The sequence below is a fragment of the Hemitrygon akajei genome, chromosome 10 (assembly GCF_048418815.1).
Source record: "Hemitrygon akajei chromosome 10, sHemAka1.3, whole genome shotgun sequence".
NCBI lineage: Eukaryota > Metazoa > Chordata > Chondrichthyes > Myliobatiformes > Dasyatidae > Hemitrygon > Hemitrygon akajei.
The window spans coordinates 13,416,176-13,435,882 of NC_133133.1; the positions used below are offsets into that span (position 1 = coordinate 13,416,176).

General features: G+C 44.2%; 1 protein-coding gene across 2 annotated transcripts in view; it reads left to right on the forward strand.

The window, feature by feature from the left end:
• fam199x (family with sequence similarity 199, X-linked) overlaps positions 1-19,707 on the forward strand; it is a 38,368-nt gene continuing 18,661 nt past the window's right edge. For both annotated transcript variants that reach the window (XM_073057802.1, XM_073057803.1), the window contains exons 1-2: positions 1-116; positions 13,066-13,266. In XM_073057802.1, the coding sequence (XP_072913903.1) occupies positions 13,100-13,266 (167 nt within the window). In that variant the 5' untranslated portion in view covers positions 1-116; positions 13,066-13,099. The remainder of the gene's footprint in view (positions 117-13,065; positions 13,267-19,707) is intronic.

Genomic DNA, 19,707 nt, shown 5'->3' on the forward strand with positions numbered 1-19,707 from the left:
ACAGGGAGGCCGCTGCTGCCCCCTGTGGCTGGTCGGAGAGCGGCAGCGGAAGTGAGGTCAGCGGCGGGACGGAGGCAGAGGGACGCGTCGCGGAGCCGCGGTGGCGGCGGCAGCGGGTGAGTCCGGGGAGGGAGTGATACCCGGAGGGGGATCCCGGGCCGCATCAGTCCCCGTTCCCGGGAGCATGTGAATGTCAAGCCGTCGTGGTTCTGCCCCCTATCCCGGCGCCGGGTCCTGTGGGCGGTGGGAACCTTGGTCTCTGGTTCCGGGCCCTAGCCCTAGACCCGGCACGCAGCGGGTGGGGAGATCCGTTCCTCTATTCCCTGCGGTGATGGGCCCATCCAAGCTCCAAGTCCTAAGGGTGGTGGGATCTCTGTATTTCTGTCTTGGGTGGTAGAAGTAGAGACCCTGTTCCGTTCTCCCTCCCCCCCCCCCCCCACGGGCTGCAGCTCCTGCCCGGAATCCGTGTGCATGATGGTACCTTCGTACTTGCTCCCCCCCGGTCCTAGGTTCACGTTATGTCGCAGGGGATGACGGGGACACGGTCTCAGTCTTAGCACTGGCCCTTAGCCCCGGATCCTGTGGGAAGTGACACCTCTGTACCTCAATCTCTGTGGGTGGTCCTCACTCTCTATCCCTTCTGGGTCTAGTTTCTGTCGGTGGCGACACCTTTGTACCTCAGTCTGTGTGGGTGGTCCTCAGTCACTGTCTCCTCACATCCCAGATTCTGTTGGTCGTGGGACTGCAGTCTCTGTCCCCTTGGGTCATGCTCCTCTGTGTGGTGACATTCCTCTACCTCAGTCCCTGTGGGTGGTGGGTTTGCTGTCTCTGTCCCCTTGGGTCAAGTTCCTGTTCATGGTGGCAACTCTCTACCTCAGTCTGACTTCACTCCACCCCCCCCTCCCCCAAGCCCCAGGACTTCCTAGGTGATGAAATCTTAGTTCCTTTCTTACCCCACTCCCCTCACTCCTCGTTTCCCTGCAAGTGGTGGGACCTTGGTCTCTCTCATCCCCTCCCACAGCAGGTCCATGTGAGAGCTTTAATTTTTATTTAGAGATACAGTGTGACTTTGCTTCAGTTGCTATCTAAATGCTTTGCTCTGTGCCACTTGGTGTTCACTGTTCTTATTTTTTATAAAAATTTGCTGTTGTACAACTGAGATCTTACAAAAAAACTCTCTGTTTTATCTGTATAAGTTCTTTGAAAGAGCCATGCAATTGGTTGCCTCTTTACTTTCAATTATTGTAACAGTGCAACTCAGGGACAGACCCTTGTGTTTTGTGTTGGCAGCAAACACAATGCCAAACTAATCTAAATCTCTGATGCTTATAACTGATCGATATCCTTCCATTCCTGGATTGTTCGTGCATTTAACAGCCTCTTAAACACTACTTGTAAACACGAGATTCTGCAGATGCTGCAAATCTTGAGCAACGCACACAATATGCTGGCGGAACTCAGCAGGTCAGGCAGACTCTGGAGAGAGATAAACAGTCAACGTTTTGGGTTGAGACCCTTCATCAGGAAAGGGGGAGAAGCAGAATAACAAGGCAGAGGGAAAGGGAGTTGTACAAGCTGGCAGGTACTGCCCCCTTCCTTTCAGTCCTGATAAATGATCTCAGCCTAAAACGTCGACTGTTTATTCCCTTCTATAGAGTCTGCCTGACCTGCTGAGTTCCTTCAGCATTTTGTGTGTGTTGCTCTTAAAGCACCATTGTTGTGTTTGTTTTTGGTACCACCCCTGACAGTCCATTTAAGACACCCACCACTCTGAAAACACCTTGCCCTGAGTTTCTTCCCCCAGTCCCTGCCCCAGGATGGTGACTCACTTTCCCCAGGGCTTACAGCCAGTTCTTAGGTCGTGCTCAGCTGCTTGGTCACCTCTAAACATCATCCGAAGGAGGTGAGCTGAATGCAAGGTGGTGTGGGTGGCACCTGCTGGCAGCCTTGACTCAGAGCAGCTTTGCCTGCCTACTCCTCGTCCCTGAGTCAGCTGCTCGTGTTAATCCAGGGAACACACGCTCAAGGGGCTGACTCAGGCAGCCTCTACTCTGATTCCACAAACAAGGCATGTGAATTTTCATGATCCAGGCTTCAGTCCGTGGTAATACATGGGGAATGCTGCGTTGCTGGGAGCTGCTGATATGATGAGATGTTTTTACCAGGTCCCCTGAAATGGTCTCCTGATGTTTTATTAATGCAAAGCACAGTAGCATAGCGGTGAGTGTAATGCTTTATTGTTTATTTACTTAGAGATAGTCCTTCTGGCCTGACGAGCTGCACACCCCAGTAACATAAATATTTAACCTTCAGCCTAATTTACAGTGGACCAATTAAGCTTTGGACTGTGGGAGGAAACTGGAACACCCAGAGGAAACTCTCACACATACAGGAAAACCATACAAGCTTTCTTACAGAAAACACAGGAATTGGGACTCCGAACTCTGACCCCTTAAACTATCATTGCATAATGCTAGCTATTACATGACATTGGCACCTGGCAGCACTAGCGATCAATAGCCTGGGGTTCAATTCATGCTTCTGTCTGTAAGGGATTTGTACGTTCTCCCCATGATGACGTGGGTTTCCTCCTATTGCTCTGGTTTCCTTCCACAAAGGTGTACCAGTTAGTAAGTTATGGACCATGCTATGTTGGTGCTGGAAGTGTGGCGATATTTGTGAGCTGCCCCCAGCACATCTTTAGACTGTTGGTTGTTGACATGAATGATGCATCTTGCCTTGTGTTTCCATGTGCATGAGAGAACTCTAGCTGGTGATTTTTTCCTAAGGTAACCTGGCTTATACTCAAATCTCAAGAATTCAAAACTTCTAAATTTACCACTGTGAGCTTCCAGTATGTAAAAGGCACTTCTGCTATGCCAGTTACAGAGATGTATTTTTATAAACAAGTTTCCTGGAATTAATTTTATTTATTTTCATTTATTTGTTTTATTTAGAGATCCTTGCAAAACAGGCCCTTCAGCCCATTGAGCTGTGCTGTCCAGCAAACTACCAATTTAATCCTTGCCTAATTATGGGGCAATTTACTTACTGCCTATTAAGCCACTGGCATTTCGGGCAGCAAAGAATGTCGTCCATCTCTGGTGGTGTTCAGGGCTTCCTTCATCATGTCAGTGGTTCAGTTTTCACTACTGTCAGTCAAGCAAGTTTTGAGGCTCAGGAATACTGTCACACTCATAAGTAGAAGGATTCTTCATTGCTGTTTCCATAACAGTATTGTTTTACCAGTCAGCGTTGTTAGCTCTGAGCTGTGGGTGGCCTCTAAACTGTGACCTGTTTGGCATGGGGGACCTTGTCAAGAGCCAAAGCGTAAAGCCCTGACTCTAGCCAACATAGCTCTCCGGGTCACTGAGGCACACAAGCCTCCAAACCCTATGACAAGATTGTGGTCCACTTGGAGGAGGGACAATTTGCAATGACTGATTAACCTACTAACTAGTGAATCCTTGGACTGTGTGAGGAAACTGGAGCACCCAGAGGAAACCCACATCTTTGTGGGGAAGACATACAAACTCCTTTCAGAGGACGCTGGAATAGAACTCCAATCTCCAATGCCCTGAGCTGTAATAATGTCGCACTAACCACTGTGCTACCGTGGCACCCTTAATTTTGGAAGCTGTGATCAAATTTTTGTTCTTGCACTTAATTGCACTAAGAATGTCACTTTTTGGGATCATTTGAGTCCCTGTGTGACTAATTCACATTGAAACAGTTTGCTGTTTCTTTGAATTTATGCTGTGAGAAAAAGTCACCGTAAAACTAATGTTTTCCTGATTGCATTTTTTTTGATTCTCTGGTTAAAGTTACAGCAAAGTTCAGATAAAAGGGATCGGTGTAGATAAGTACACGGAGGGGCAAAGGGCTTGTTTATCTGCTGGTGACAAGTTGAAGCTCAGTTCAATTAATAGTCTGAGGTTTGTGTTTCCTTGGTCCTTGATTGTTCCTACTGTCCTATATTTGGGCAAGTTCTTAGGGGACTGTCAGGGCATTCAGTGCTGTTAGCTTTTGGTTTGTATCTGTGGGGGAATTGTCACACTGCCAAGAATATCTTCTGCTTTCCAAAGTGTTGCAGAAAAGGCTGAATTAAACGTGGGATAAATGTGTGCCAATATATACAGTGGAAGATGTGATGTGCAAGTTACTATGGTAGGTGGGAGGTAGGTTTCCATCCAGTTTTCACCTAGATGGGGCAGCATGGTAGTGTAACGGTTAGCTGTAAAGTTGGAGTTCAGTTCCCCCCTACCCCCTCCCCGTTGCCTGTAAGGAGTTTGTGTGTTTTCCCTGAGACTGTTTGAGGTTGCTCCCGTTTCCTCCCACGTTTCAAAGGCATACGGCAAGAGTTAGTCAGTTGTGGGCAAGTTACATCAGCATGGCAACATTTGCAGGCTGCCTCGCACAATCCTGACTGATTTAATTTGACCGAACTACACATTTCACTCCATGTTTTGACATGCAAGTGAAAGATAAAACTAATCCTTATAATTTTTTATTTAATTCAGAGATAGAGTGCAGAACCGGCCCTTTGGGTTGTGCCATCCAGCAGCCCACCAATTTAACCCAAGCTTTATCATGGGACAGTTTACAATGACCAATTAACCTACTAACAACATACAAACTTCCTTACAGAGAACAGCGGAATTGGACTCTGATGCCCCAAGCTGTTACAGTGTAATGCCATGATAATTAGCTTACAGTAACAGTACATTACAAACACAAGTTAACAAACTTAAGCAACACACACAAAATGCTGGTGGAATGCAGCAAGCCAGGCAGCATCTATAGGGAGAAGCGCTGTCGACATTTCGGGCTGAGACCCTTCGTCAGGACTAACTGAAAGGAAAGATAGAGATTTGAAAGTAGGAGGGGGAGGGTAAAATGCAAAATGATAGAAGACCGGAGGGGGTGGGGTGAAGCTGAGAGCTGGAAAGGTGATTAGCAAAAGGGATACACAGCTGGAGAAGGGAAAGGATCATGGGACAGGAGGCCTAGGGAGAACCAGAGGGAGATGGAGAACAGGCAGAGTGATGGGCAGAGAGGAAAAAAAAGGAGGGGGGAAAAAAACTAAATATATCAGGGATGGGGTAAGAAGGGGAAGAGGGGCATTAACGGAAGTTAGAGAAGTCAATGTTCATGCCATCAGGCTGGAGGCTACCCAGCCGGTATATAAGGTGTTGTTACTCCAACCTGAGTGTGGCTTCATCTTGACAGTAGAGGAGGCCATGGATAGACATATCAGAATGGGAATGGAACGTGGAATTAAAATGTGTGGCCACTGGGAGATCCTGCTTTCTCTGGCGAACAGAGCATAGGTGTTCAGCGAAACGGTCTTCCAGTCTGCGCAGGTCTCACCAATATATAAAAGGCCACACCGGGAGCACCGGACGCAGTATACCACACCAGCCGACTCACAGGTGAAGTGTCGCCTCACCTGGAAGGACTGTCTGGGGCCCTGAATGGTGGTGAGGGAGGAAGTGTAAGGGCAGGTGTAGCAAGGGATGGGGGATGAATGGACAATGGAGTTGCGTAGGGAGCGATCCCTGCGGAAAGCAGAAAGAGGCGGGGAGGGAAAAATGTGCTTTGTAGTGGGATCTCGTTGGAGGTGGCGGAAGTTACGGAGAATTATAAGTTGGATCCGGAGGCTGGTGGGGTGGTAGGTAACAAACTTGAAATAACATAAAATAAGCAAGTCACTGAAAGCAGGTGATCTAACTTCTGATCCAAGCTGAAGCTTTTATTTGTACATGGCTGGCCTGGTTGAATTTCTGCCCCATTAGGACTCTCAAGACGTTAATCATGGCAATGGTCGTGTCCAGGGGAGATGTTTAGACACTCACTGATTCAGTCTAAATTTCCTAGCTATGATGGGAGCTGAACTTGGTCTCTGTACAATGATCCAGTTGTATACTGTCCTACCTATGGTCATGTTCAGAATCAGAATCGGGTTTATTATCACTGGCATGTGTCATGAAATTTGTTAACTTAGCAGCAGCAGTTCAATGTAACACACAATATAAAAGAAAAAAGTAATAATAAATAATATTAAATAAGTAAAGCAATTGCTGTATGCATATATTGAATAGATTAAAATTGTGCTAAAAAACAAATAATATAAAAAAATGAGGTAGTGTTCAAGGGTTCAATGTCCATTTAGGAATTGGATGGCGGGGGAAGAAGCTGTTCCTGAATCGCTGAGTGTGTGCCTTCAGGCTATTGTACGTCCTACCTGATGGTAACAGTGAGAAAAGGACATGCTCTGGGTGCTGGAGGTTCTTAATAATGGATGCTGCGTTTCTGAGACACTTGCTTGAAGATGTCTTGGGTACTTTAGGCTAGTATGGATGTAATGTTAAAATTGTACAAGGCATTGGTAAGGCCAAATTTGGAATATTGTGTACAGTTCTGGTCACCGAATTATAGGAAAGATATCAATAAATTAGAGAGAGTGCAGAGACGATTTACTAGGATGTTACCTGGGTTTCAGCACTTAAGTTACAGAGAAAGGTTGAACAAGTTAGGTCTCTATTCATTGGAGCGTAGAAGGTTGAGGGGGGATTTGATCGAGGTATTTAAAATTTTGAGAGGGATAGATAGAGTTGACGTGAATAGGCTGTTTCCATTGAGAGTAGGGGAGATTCAAGCGAGAGGACATGATTTGAGAGTTAGGGGGCAAAAGTTTAAGGGAAACACGAGGGGGTATTTCTTTACTCAGAGAGTGATAGCTGTGTGGAATGAGCTTCCTGTAGAAGTAGTAGAGGCTAGTTCAGTTGTGTCATTTAAGGTAAAATTGGATAGGTATATGGACAGGAAAGGAGTGGAGGGTTATGGGCTGAGTGCGGGTAGGTGGGACTAGGTGAGATTAAGAATTCGGCACGGACTAGAAGGGCCGGAATGGCCTGTTTCCGTGCTATGATTGTTATATGGTTATATATGGAGCTGACTAGATTTACAACCCTCTGCAGCTTCTTTCGGTCCTGTGCAGTAGCCCCCCCCCTCCCCCGCCCCAATATCTGTCAGAATGCTCTCCACGGTACATCTATAGAAGTTTTTGAGTGTATTTGTTGACATACCCAATCTCTTCAAACTCCTAATGAAATATAGTTGCTGTCTTGCTTTCTTGTTGTTCTAAAGGACCTGTTTCTGTGCTGAATCTACCCTCATGTCATTAGTGGCGATTGTCGTGGTTTCTGGTGCCCCACAAGCAACCAGGAGATGCAGAATATTCTTCAAGAAGGGTTAAACTTTAATTTGCAAATCAAAGCTGAGACAGTCATTGAGCTAGTCGCTGATTGCCCACCGATCCTTGTACATAGCATTTTTTATAGCAATCTCCTGGTTTAGTTGCATTAGCATATCCAATCTGTCTACAGTTGCGTATCACAAGTACATCCGCCACTATTGTTTCTACCCATTGACTTAATCATGTTCTAATCTACATCTCTTAGCTACCTCTCATTAACACACCATTGTCTTCTACATTCTTAAGATTCCATTCTCCTACTAAATTGGATACATGCATAGCAAATAGCAAGCTCAAAACTGACTACATAGTTTTGGTTACACAGCAAACAATGCAACTTTTATACTCCAATATATCCCCCCTTTGAGACCCATAGGGTCTCACACAGAGAAAGAAGACTAAGAGTCTGCGCACAAAAGCCCTAATAAATTCAAACACTTATTCCCAAATCTTGGGTTAAACTATAATTTTCTGCGCCAAGACCTCAAAAGTATTCTCTCCCTGTTACCCTGGTATTCTCTCCCTGTTACCCTGGGCCGCTGAGCCAAAAACCTGTCCCTTTGTACCTGAGACAGGGAAAAAAAACTCACAAGCCCTTACAATCTACTCCCACACTGTTGTTTTGCTCTTGTTCATCCTGCAGGTGTTGTAGGCTGTAACGATACATTTTTGGTGTTTCTTTCTCCACTAAGCTTGCTTCAGTAATTGCCTCGAGCATCGGAAATTGGTTGCAGCACGCACTACAAGAGACTTGAGACAAGGAAGAAAACAGCACAGCACAAGTGCACAGCTCAACAATACAATACTGACAGTTATTGCCATTTTAGTCAGCCATGCTCCCCATCCTCCGAGTCTACTTTCTAACCAGTCAAATAACTGCTGTCCAGACCCTGCATTCTGTTTAACTTCCTTTCTTAGACTTTCCAACTTATACATTGCCTTAGTAAACGATCCTTCTGGACTAGTGTTATTTGGTATAAAAGTACAGCACTTCTCTCCAAACATCACACAAACTCCTCCTTTTTCTGCCAACAGCCAGTCCAATGCTTGTCTATTCTGCCACGCCATTTTGCTAGTTGCATCTAACTGTTCTCCCAAGGCCTCCAATGCATCATTGGTGTAGTTGATGAATCTTTGCTGATTGTAATATATATAATTTATCCATTCAACATTCTTAATAGTTCCTATCAAGGGTAGAAATGTTTTGAAGCCTGCAGCAATCTCATTTCTCGCCTTAAATTCGTTAGGTCGGTAACTCATCAATGCTAACAGTAAAGCATCGACCCAATTAAGTTTAGTGTCTGCACAAATTTTGTTCAGTTTGGCTTTCAGGGTTCCATTAATTCTCTCTACCATGCCCTGCAACTGAGGGTGGTATACACATCCAAGTCTTTGCTTTATCCTCAGCGCTTGTAGTACCAATTTGACCACTTTCTGGATAAAAGCTGAACCATTGTCTGAGCTAACTTCTGTAGGTATTGCAAACCTTGAGATCACTTCACTTGTCAGAAATTTTACCACTGTCTTTGCCCCTTGATCTCTTGAAGGTACCGCCTCCACCCATCTGCTAAATCGATCGATTACTACCAGCATGTATCTTTTCCCTCTCACTGTCTTTATCATGTCTACGTTATCGATCACTAGATGTTTAAATGGTCCTTCAGGTACAGGAATGTGTCCTATTGGGGTTGTAATTCCCTTCCGAACATTATTCTGTGCCCATACCTTGCACTGTGACAAGACAAAGTCCACTGAAGCCTGTAAATAAGGTGACCAAAAACCATCCTTCTTTATTTTCTTTATCACTTCCCCCCTTGCACAATGGTCAATCCCATGCGCTTCTGAAATCAGAATCATCAGTAGAGGGGTGGGTGCTACCAACAAACTGTTTTCCATGCTCCACAAGACTTCCGGGTTCTGCTTGGCCCCCCTTCGTCTCCACATTGTCTGTTCTGCCAAAGTTGCCTTACCTTGTATTTCAATTAGGTCTTCTACCACAGGTTCTGGAGCTAGGCTTACCTGGGGGGCAATGACAGCTGATGTACATCCAGACGCTTTTCTGGCTGCCTTGTCCGCAGCTTGATTTCCCTTTGTTATTACATCATTTCCCTTTTTATGTGCCTGGCATTTTACTATAGCCAATGCTTTAGGTTTCATCATGGCTTTTATTAAGTCTAGAATTCGCTGACAATGTTGTATGGGATCTCCACTACTTTTTTAAAAACCTCTCTGTTTCCACACTGCCCTGAACAAATGGCATACTCCATGAGCATATGCCAAATCAGTATAGATGTCTACTTTCTCACCTTCCATCATTTCACACGCAGTTGTCAGGGCTTTGATTTCCACTAGTTGGGCGGAACACGGTTGGGGACAGGACTCTATCCTAATAATCTTATAGCTCGACTGATCCTGCTGCACTACTGAGAACCCTGCATGATTTCCATCATAATCCCTATAACGAGCCATCTACGAACAGAACCTTTTTATCTGCATCCTCTAGTGGTTCTGACCGTAAATTTGCTCTCAATTTGGCAAATGCCTTCATCTTCCCTACACAATCATGGGGTTCTCCTTCATAACCCAAAGGGACAAAATCGGCTATATTACTGGTAGTGCATCTCTGTATAGTTATGTCAGGAAATGTCAATAGCATCTGATACGCTGCTATCCTGGCTGGCGTCAGCACAAATTTCCCTCTTTCCAGCAATTCTGCTACTTTGTGGTGTGTGTACAGAGTCACAGGATAGCCCAGGGTTACAGATGATGCCTTTTCATATGCATAGTACAGCGCCGCCAATCCCTGATAACAGGGTGGATACCCCTGAGCCACCTCATCTAGTCTCATACTGTAGTATGCTATCGGCTGCTTTGCTTTTCCTGTGCCTGTCTCTTGTGTTAGAACCGCTGTGACATAACCCTCCTGTCAGTTGGATACATACAAATGAAAAACCTTCTCTTTGTCAGGCAAAGCTAATGCTGGTGCTGGCTGCAATTCCTGCTTAATAGTATTGAAAGCTATCTCCGCCTCTCCATTCCACTGCTTTTTCCTTCTCATATTGTCTTTTTTCCTCCTCATTATCCCAAACTTGTACTTCTCCCTGCATGTTTACTGTTCCCGTCAGCAGGAGGCACTGCTTAGGGGTTCCTTCCTCATTATAGGGAGGGGGTCTTTCTGCTTCTTTCACGTCCGGGTACGGAGCTGAAGCCAGCTCCTCACTGTACCTTCCTCTCTCTCTAACAGGCAGTTTCTCCAGCACCTTAGTGTCTTCCTCGCTTGTAATCAATATTCTACCTGTCCTCCTCAGCCTTTCTCCCTCAGTTCTGAAGAGTTTTAGCACTTCCATTTCTCGTTCTCTTTTTTGCCCTCTTTTCTTAGATTTATCTTTTGCTTTGTAATTTTTAATTAGTGCCTCCATTTCTTCGCACAAGCTTACATCAAACGTTCCTTCTCTTGGTCATTTTGTGACCAGGTTTTTGGTTCTCTTTTCCCATTTTTCTGAAGTTTTTGTGATCTCATATTTATTTACTGGGATTTTTTGCTCAGAATCTCTACTGCCGTTCCTTTACCTGTCATGTTGTTCTCACTTTTTAAGGTATTTCAGAGATTCACAGTTCGTTTACTGGATAATATTATTTACTCTAATTCTATGCCTAGTCTGTCGTCTATCTACCAGCGCTTTAAACTATATATTGGACTGTCCTTGTTTCCTATTCTGTTCTGCCCGTACAGACCTCTATTCAGAGCGGTATCCACAGAACTTTCTCTTTGCACCTCGTCTATTCAGACCCTTATCTCTTAAGGTGGTATCCACAAGAATTTTCTCTATTTTCCTTTCCCTGCCCATTCAGACCTTCGTTTCATATGAAGCGGTATCCACAGGGATTTTCTCTATTTTTCCTTTCCCTGCCCGTTCAGACCTTCGTTTCATACGAAGCGGTATCCACAGAAATTTTCTCTATTTTCTTTTCCCTGCCCGTTCAGACCTTCATTTCATACGAAGCGGTATCCACAGGGATTTTCTCTATTTTCCCTTTCCCTGCCCGTTCAGACCTCTGTTTTATACGAAGCGGTATCCACAGGGACTTACCAACACCACGTGGAATTTTTCTTCACTTAACTTATTAGCTTATTTGTACTTACCCTCACTGCAGTGTTCTTGATCAATCCTCTGAGCCTCCTGTTAACCCCCAATTCTGCCAGGTTCTTTGGACCAGAGAGACCCTTCGGCAGTGGTTCCACACTTCTGAGACTCCCAAAACCAACAGAATTCTTAGTCCAAATTGTCGCAAAAAGCGCTTACCTTTTGTTTGGGTGCACCCTTAATTCTGTTAGCCTTGTGGGGGTCCCTAGAGGACTGGGAAGCGTCCCCAATCTGCCATTTTCTTTCCGCGGGTCTCTTTCCGGTCCTGTCAAGGTCGCCAATTTTGTCGTGGTTTCTCGTGCCCCACAAACGACCAGGAGACGCAGAAGATTCTTCAAGAAGGGTTAAACTTTAATTTGCAAATCAAAGCTGAGACAGTCATTGAGCTAGTCGCTGATTGTTCCACCGATCCTTGTACATGGCATTTTTTATAGCAATCTCCTGGTTTAGTTGCATTAGCATATCCAATCGGTCTACAGTTGCGTATCACAAGTACATCCGCCACTATTGTTTCTACCCATTGACTTAATCATGTTCTAATCTACATCTCTTAGCTAGCCTCTCATTAACACACCATTATCTTCTACATTCTTAAGATTTCATTCTGCTACTAAATTGGATACATGCATAGCAAATAGCAAACTCAAAGCTGACTACATAGTTTTGGTTACACAGCAAGCAATGCAACTTTTATACTCCAATACGATCATATTACAACATCATTTCTTCCCTGCCCTCTTGATTATTTGGCTGCCCTTGCATTGATTGCACCACACCACTGAAGACTGTTTTTGATTCAGTAAGGCATAGTACCTTTCCGGCAGCGCAGTAATGTAGCGATTTACAGACTGGGGTTCAATTCCCACCATAGTCTGTTGGTATGTTCTCCCCTTATGAGTTCCTTGGAGCTTCAGCTGGCATTTCTGTAGGTTTGGGTTTTTACAGGATGGGGCTGCTAGCTCCAGAACCAATCCTCTTTTTGCAGCCAAGCTTGAGAACATCCATGGCACAGTTTTGTTTAAAAATAATTAACTTTATTTGTTACCTGTACATTGAAACAGGTAGTAAAATGTCTTACAAAGAGCAGTGGGAATCCATAAAGACATAAGACATCAGAGCAGAATTCAGCCATTCAGCCCAACGAGTCTGCTGTTGCTATTCTATCTTGGCTGATTAATTATCCTTCTCAACTTCATTCTCCTGCCTTCTCTCCATAACCTTTGACACTAACTAATCAGCAACTTCTCAACCTCTGTCAGCTTTAATACCCAATGACTTGACCTCCACAGCTGTCCATGGCAATTAATTCACCACCTGGCTAAAGAAATTCCATCTCACCTCTGTTCTAAATGGACATCCCTCTATTCTGAGGCTGTGCCCTCTAGTCGTAGACTCCCCCACTGTAGGAAACATCTTCTCCACGTTCACTCTATCTAGGCCTTTAAATATTAGGTAGGTTTCAATGAGATTTCCCCCTAAATATTAGGTAGGTTTCAATGAGATTTCCCCCTCCATTCTTCTAAACTCTAGTGAGTACAGGTAGAACCCTGGCTGGTGTTTGCTAGTGCTGTAAAACAATTGCGCTAACTGCTACTCTACTGTGCCACTCCTCTGCATCACTGTACCACTACACTGTCTGTTAAAACCTTCTTTCTTTGACAGGTTTTATACCCGCACATCAATTATTTAACAAAAAATGTCGGATGATTTGTACGGCAAGTTCCTGGCACCGGATGAGCCATTTCCCTTGATACCCCAGAGGGGGCACACCAGTGATGTTGCCAGTCTTGATGTCAGTGACTTTGGATGCCAACTTTCATCGTGCCATAGAACTGACCCACTGCACAGACTCCACACCAACAGGTAGGTAACAGCAGTCTGACCATATTCTATAACCTTTGGTTTTGTTGGCACTGAGAATTGGAGTCATGACTTGATACCTGTTAAAGTGTTAAAACTTGTGGGGTGTGCAGAGGGAATGAATTTCAGCAGGGAACATAGACTCATCTACACTTTGTATTCACACTAAAGCTATTTCTGTAAGTTACTTAATATTGTGATAAATAAATCTCTCTGGGTGCCATTTCACAAATGTATTTATTCACATCTGCTGGGCCCTGAAAACGCACATTAGCGATTTAAAAGAAAAGTTTGCAGAGTAAAAATATCAACAATTATTTGGCTTCTGTCCCATTTACTGAATTGGTGCTACATTAAGGTATGTCCAGCTCAAATATTGTATGAATTGTGGACTTAATTTACGTAAGTCCACAAAGTCCCTTCCAACTCTTTGATCTACACCGCTCAGCAATCCCTTATTTAGCTTTAGTCTAATCATGGGTCAATTACAATGATCTATTAATTTGCTAACTGCTACGTTTTTGGATTGAGAGGAAAGCAGAGCATCCAAGGAGACCCTCGCATTCTGCAGGGAGACGTGCAGTCTCCTTACAGATGAATCTGGAACTAAACTCTGAGCTCTGCCTGGAGCTGTGAAAGGGTTGAACTAACCGCTACACTACCATGGTGCCCTATGGCCCAGTTAACAAATTTTATATTGACCTTCTGCCAGCGGATTGTGTTGTCAATCTACCTTAAATCTGGGCATGTGTTGTTCTGGCTTCAGAAATCTTATGAAGTTGTTGGTTTGGAGGGTCTTGGGTTCTGGAATAAAGACAGAGATTTGCTGATTATGCTGCCTCTTGTGTTTTTAGTTCTGATTGTTCTCATTGAAGAAGATGTGGGTTGAATTTGCTTATGAGAGAAGATGCAACTTTGAAAGACTGTGGAATGTATACTCAGTGGCCACATTATTAGGTGCCTCCTTTATCTAATAAAGTGGCCGATGAGTGTATGTTCATGGTCTTCTGCTGTTTACCCCATCCACTTCAAGATTTGAAATCTGTGTTCAGAGATGCTCCTCTGCACACCATTTGAGTTACTGTTGCCTTCCTATCAGCTTGAACCAATCTGGCCATTCTCCTCTGACTTCTCTCATTACCAGGGTGCTTTCATCCACAGAACTGCTACTCATTGGATGTTTTTCACACCATTTTCTACAAGCTCTAGAAACCGTTGGTGTGAAAACCCCAGGAGATCAGAGGTTTTGGGAGATACTCAAACCGCTCATGGTTAAAGTCACTCAGATCATATTTTTTTCCCTATTCTGATATTTGATCTGAACAACATCTGACCATGTCTGCAGGCTTTTATGCACTGAGTGCTACCACATGATTGGCTGATTAGATATTTGTATTAACAAGATGTACAGGTGTGCCTAATGAAGTGGCCACTGAGTGTGTGTTTCAAATGCAGAACGACTGAAATGTTAACTCTTTTTAATTCTCCACAGATGCTGCTGGGCCTGCTGAGTACTTGCAGCATTCCCAGTTTGTGTCCCAACAGATCAGTGCCTATCCCGTCTTTCCTTTTTGTCCCAATGTGAATATTTCTGCATTTATCCGTCCATTCATTCTGTTTTCTCTTCAATTCTTTTAAGAGGTCTTTTAAGAGACCTTTGGATAGGTACATGGAGCTTAGAAAAATAGACGGCTATGGGTAACCCTGGTAACTTCTAAGGTAGGGACATGTTCAGCACAACTTTGTGGGCCGAAGGACCTGTATTGTGCTGTAGGTTTTCTGTGTTTCTAGTTCAAAGGTGGCCTCTGAGTGTATATTCCTCTGATTGTTGTACAGGCACTTGAATGGAGTATTTGTGAATGGAGTGTGTTGTTCAATTTTTGCATCTTCTGGCATTGCCTTTTGTCAGGGGTTGGCAAACCTTGCAAGTAGAAACAAGACAAAGGAACCCAGTGTGAACTAGATGCCTTTTCTAGAGCACTACTGTGATCACACCTGGCTGAGGAACATAGTCTACACTTCTTTGGTGGTGCTTAACTGGGCTGCCAAAACGGAGACATCGTTGAGTTTTTTTGGCCATGGAATCTACATTGTTGGACCAGGACAGTCTATTGTTGATGTCTTTGTGGATTGTCGTCATGGAGAAGCTTGTGTGGTCCTGAGATCCCGAGAGCGATGCCGTCTGGAGCTATGCTCCTGGTCGGGGCACCCGTGGCGGTAAAGTCGAGGGTGAGTTCCCTGACAAAAGAACAATCCAACCGAGACCTCAACGGTGGAACAGGCGGACGAAGTTACTTCGAACTCAACACCTGTGAAGGCAGGTGAAGGCTGCAACAAATCCATCAGCTCCAATCGTCATGGTTTCCATGCCATTGGAATCAGTTGGTTGACTTGTGAAGTATCCTGTGCTTCTTGGAGTGCAAAATCAAGTACACGTTAAACAAATACACACAGGCGTCTTCACTGTGGGCCACATCTTGATTGGACTCATAAGCCACTTGAGAACCCATAAATAGATCAACGGAACAAAGACCATCATCCTTGACCTTGAGGGATAGCCATGACAACGGCAACGATGGATAGTTAAATGTTCGTTACTAGAAACCTGAAGCTCTAGCACTCTCGACCTCAACAGTGTTGATGTTCACAGGAGCAAATTCACCCCCCCTCCCCACACCTCCTCCCTTTCTTGACCAGCTCTTTGTTGTCATGATAATATGCTACTACGTTCTCTGTCTGCTTTCGGCACTCCAACTCATCATTATTTGAGACCCGGCACACTACAGTGGTATCTTCTGCAAACTTGTAGATGGAGTTAGAGCAAAACCTGGCCATGCAGGTGTGAGTGTACACAACAAAATCGCTGTTTTGTTTATACAATTTTCATTTGTTGTGTTTTTTGGTGGGAGTGTTTCTGATTATTATCCTTACAATATGATGAAATTCTCCCTGTCAGCAAGCTTCTCACCAGAGGAAATAAACATTTTTTTAACCACACTGTAAAGTCTTAATTCATGTTAAGTACCTCACTTGATTAATTCATAAGCTATACTTATTGTGCTCCAGGCAAGATGGCACCAGTGAACAGCACTTCCTCAGGCGACATTTTCCAGATGGTCACCAAAATTGTCTATTTCACTTCTTCTGCATCTTTTTTTCATTTTAAATGTGTTTCTGGTACCGATAGAGCCTGCAATTTACAATTTGAAAATCGATTGAGTAATCTAGAGCTTTGCTGCCTCCGAGAAAATTCCAGGTCATGAGCAGCCTCAAGACGAAGAAACTTAGAGACAGGGCACAAGCCCATGATTGACTCCACTTCTCAGTGATTAAAGCATTGAGGAAAATTGAAATATCGAGGTGAATGCGGAAGGCTGAAAGTGTTCAGCGCTGACTACCTGCCTCTCACTCGCTGCTCCCGAGGGAAGACCTTTGCTTTTGAGTTCTCTCTCTCTCTCTCTCTCTCTCAATGCTGTTGGAGGATGTTACCAAAGTTCTATGATTTATGGATTGCGCTGTGGACTGTAGTTAAAATTGGACTCTTTCAGTTTTATATTTTTATATTCTGTGTTTTCACCCATTCTTTCTTGTTGCCTTTTGCATGATTTGTTTTTTATGCGGTTAGGTTGAGGTTTGGTGTTATTGTTGACGTATGTAAAATTTGTTTTTATGTGGGGGGGGGTTGAGTTTTGATGTTCTTGTTGATATTGGTGCAATTTGTTTTTTATGTGGGGGTGTTGAGATTTGATCTTGTTGATGTTTGTGCAGTTTGTTTTATGTGGAGGGGTTGAGGTTTGATGTTCTTGTTGATGTGCAATTTGTTTTTTAAGTGGGGGGTTGAGGTTTGATGTTCTTGTTGATGTATGTAAAATTTTTTTATGTGGGGGGTGTTAAGGTTTGATGTTCACTTTCACAGGATTAGTTTTTTTTTGTGCATGGGAGTGGGGTTGATGTTTTATTTGAACGGCTCTAAGGTTTTCTTTGTTTTGTGGCTACCTGGACAATACGAATCTCGGAGTTGTATACTGCTTACATCGATAATAAATGTACCTTTAAACCTTTGAAGCCTCAACACACACAAAATGCTGGTGGAACACAGCAGGCCAGGCAGCATCTATAGGGAGAAGCGCTGTCGACGTTTCGGGCCAAGACCCTTCGTCAGGACTAACCGAAAGGAAAGATAGTAAGAGATTTGAAAGTAGTGGGGGGAGGGGAAAATGCGAAATGATAGGAGAAGACCGGAGGGGGTGGGATGAAGCTAAGAGCTGGAAAGGTGATTGGCGAAAGTGATACAGGACTGGAGAAGGGAAAGGATCATGGGACGGGAGGCCTCAGGAGAAAGAAAGGGGGGAAGCACCAGAGGGAGATGGAGAACAGGCAAACAACTAAATATGTCAGGGATGGGGTAAGAAGGGGAGGAGGGGCATTAACGGAAGTTAGAGAAGTCAATGTTCATGCCATCAGGTTGGAGGCTACCCAGCCGGTATATAAGGTGTTGTTCCTCCAACCTGAGTATGGAGTTTGCAGGATCTCCCAGTGGCCACACATTTTAATTCTACGTCCCATTCCCATTCTGATATGTCTATCCATGGCCTCCTCTCCTGTCAAGATGAAGCCACACTCAAGTTGGAGGAACAACACCTTATATACCGTCTGGGTAGCCTCCAACCTGATGGCATGAACATTGACTTCTCTAACTTCCATTAATGCCCCTCCTCCCCTTCTTACCCCATCCCTGACATATTTAGTTGTTTGCCTGTTCTCCATCTCCCTCTGGTGCTCCCCCCCTTTCTTTCTCCTGAGGCCTCCCGTCCCATGATCCTTTCCCTTCTCCAGTCCTGTATCACTTTCGCCAATCACCTTTCCAGCTTTTAGCTTCATCCCACCCCCTCCGGTCTTCTCCTATCATTTCACATTTCCCTCTCCCCCCACTACTTTCAAATCTCTTACTATCTTTCCTTCCGGTTAGTCCTGACGAAGGGTCTCAGCCCGAAACGTCGACAGCGCTTCTCCCTGTAGATGCTGCCGGCCTGCTGTGTTCCACCAGCATTTTGTGTGTGTTGTTGTTTGAATTTCCAGCATCTGCAGATTTCCTTGTGCATAACCTTTGAAGCCTGTTTGGTCCAATGTGACCATAAGAAACAGGGGAATTAGGCCATTTGGCCCATCAAATTTGCTCTGCCATTCAATCATGGCTGACATATTATCCCCCTCAACCCATTCTCCCACCTTCTCCTTGTAACCTTTGATGACCTGTCTAACAAGAACGTGTCATGATGTCTTGATGTTATTCCTAGTAGTATAATCTTAGCCCTGCACTGAGGTGCTGCACCCCTACTTTACCAAGTCTTTCCTTCCTGATGTGTTTTCCAGTCTCCTTGGGAAAAAAAGCAAGACTCATTAATACATTCAATGTTGTTGTTTCTTTCTGCTTTTTTAAATATAATTTGTGGTGTCTCTCAGACTCACACATTCAATTTTGTATATTTGGGCATTTTAAAAATAATTCCTGTTTGTGGTGTCCCTGAGACTTCTGGGACTCATCAATAGATTTGATTTTTTTTGTTTTTTTAGTATAATTTCTCTATGTGGTATCTGTAAGACCCATTAACACATTAAATTTTGTATCTTTGTACTTTTAATAATTTCTGCTTGTGGTGTCTGAGTTCACATCTTCTTGCCATTTAGTTTCTCAGGTGGATAACCTCACCTTACCCTAACCATCACAGGTTTGACCACGTTCCTCTCCCATCTGTCCTGTATGTTGTGACACCTAAACTTGGAGGTGTTCTCTAGGGTACCAGAAGTATGATCAGCCAGTGGCAGGTGAATATAAGATGCAGTTTGTACCAGTTTTTTTGCTTCCTCTGACAGTGATGCTGTTGCCTGAATTAGTAAGTCCGAATAGATCACTGCAGCACATAGTTACACAGCTCACACTTCTAGCCCCACACTGTCACTGATCTTGCAGTGGATTGAGCTGAGAATAGCAAAGCATAATCATACAGCACAGAAGTAATCCCTTCATCTCACCAAGTCCACCCTGATCATTAGGTGTTTCCACGAATCCTGCATTAATTATAAACACAGGAGATTATGCAGATGCTGGAAATCGAGAGTAACATGTACAAAATGCTGAAGGAACCCAGCATCTATGTAGGGAAATAAACAGTCGATGTTTTGATTCGACGCCCTTTATCTAGGGAAGGGTTAGATTGATTATGGGGTAGGTTAAAGGGTCACGTTAGGCCTGAACTGTACTGTAATGTTCTGTGCTCTACCTACACATTAGGGACAATTTGCCCACTAAACTACTAACCAGCACATCTTTTGGGATGTGTGAAGGAAAAGAAAGTGCCACGGAATAACAAAGCTACTTCGGATGCTGCGATAGTTTGCACAACGCTATTACAGCTCAAGGTGTTGGTGTTTGGAGTTCAGTTC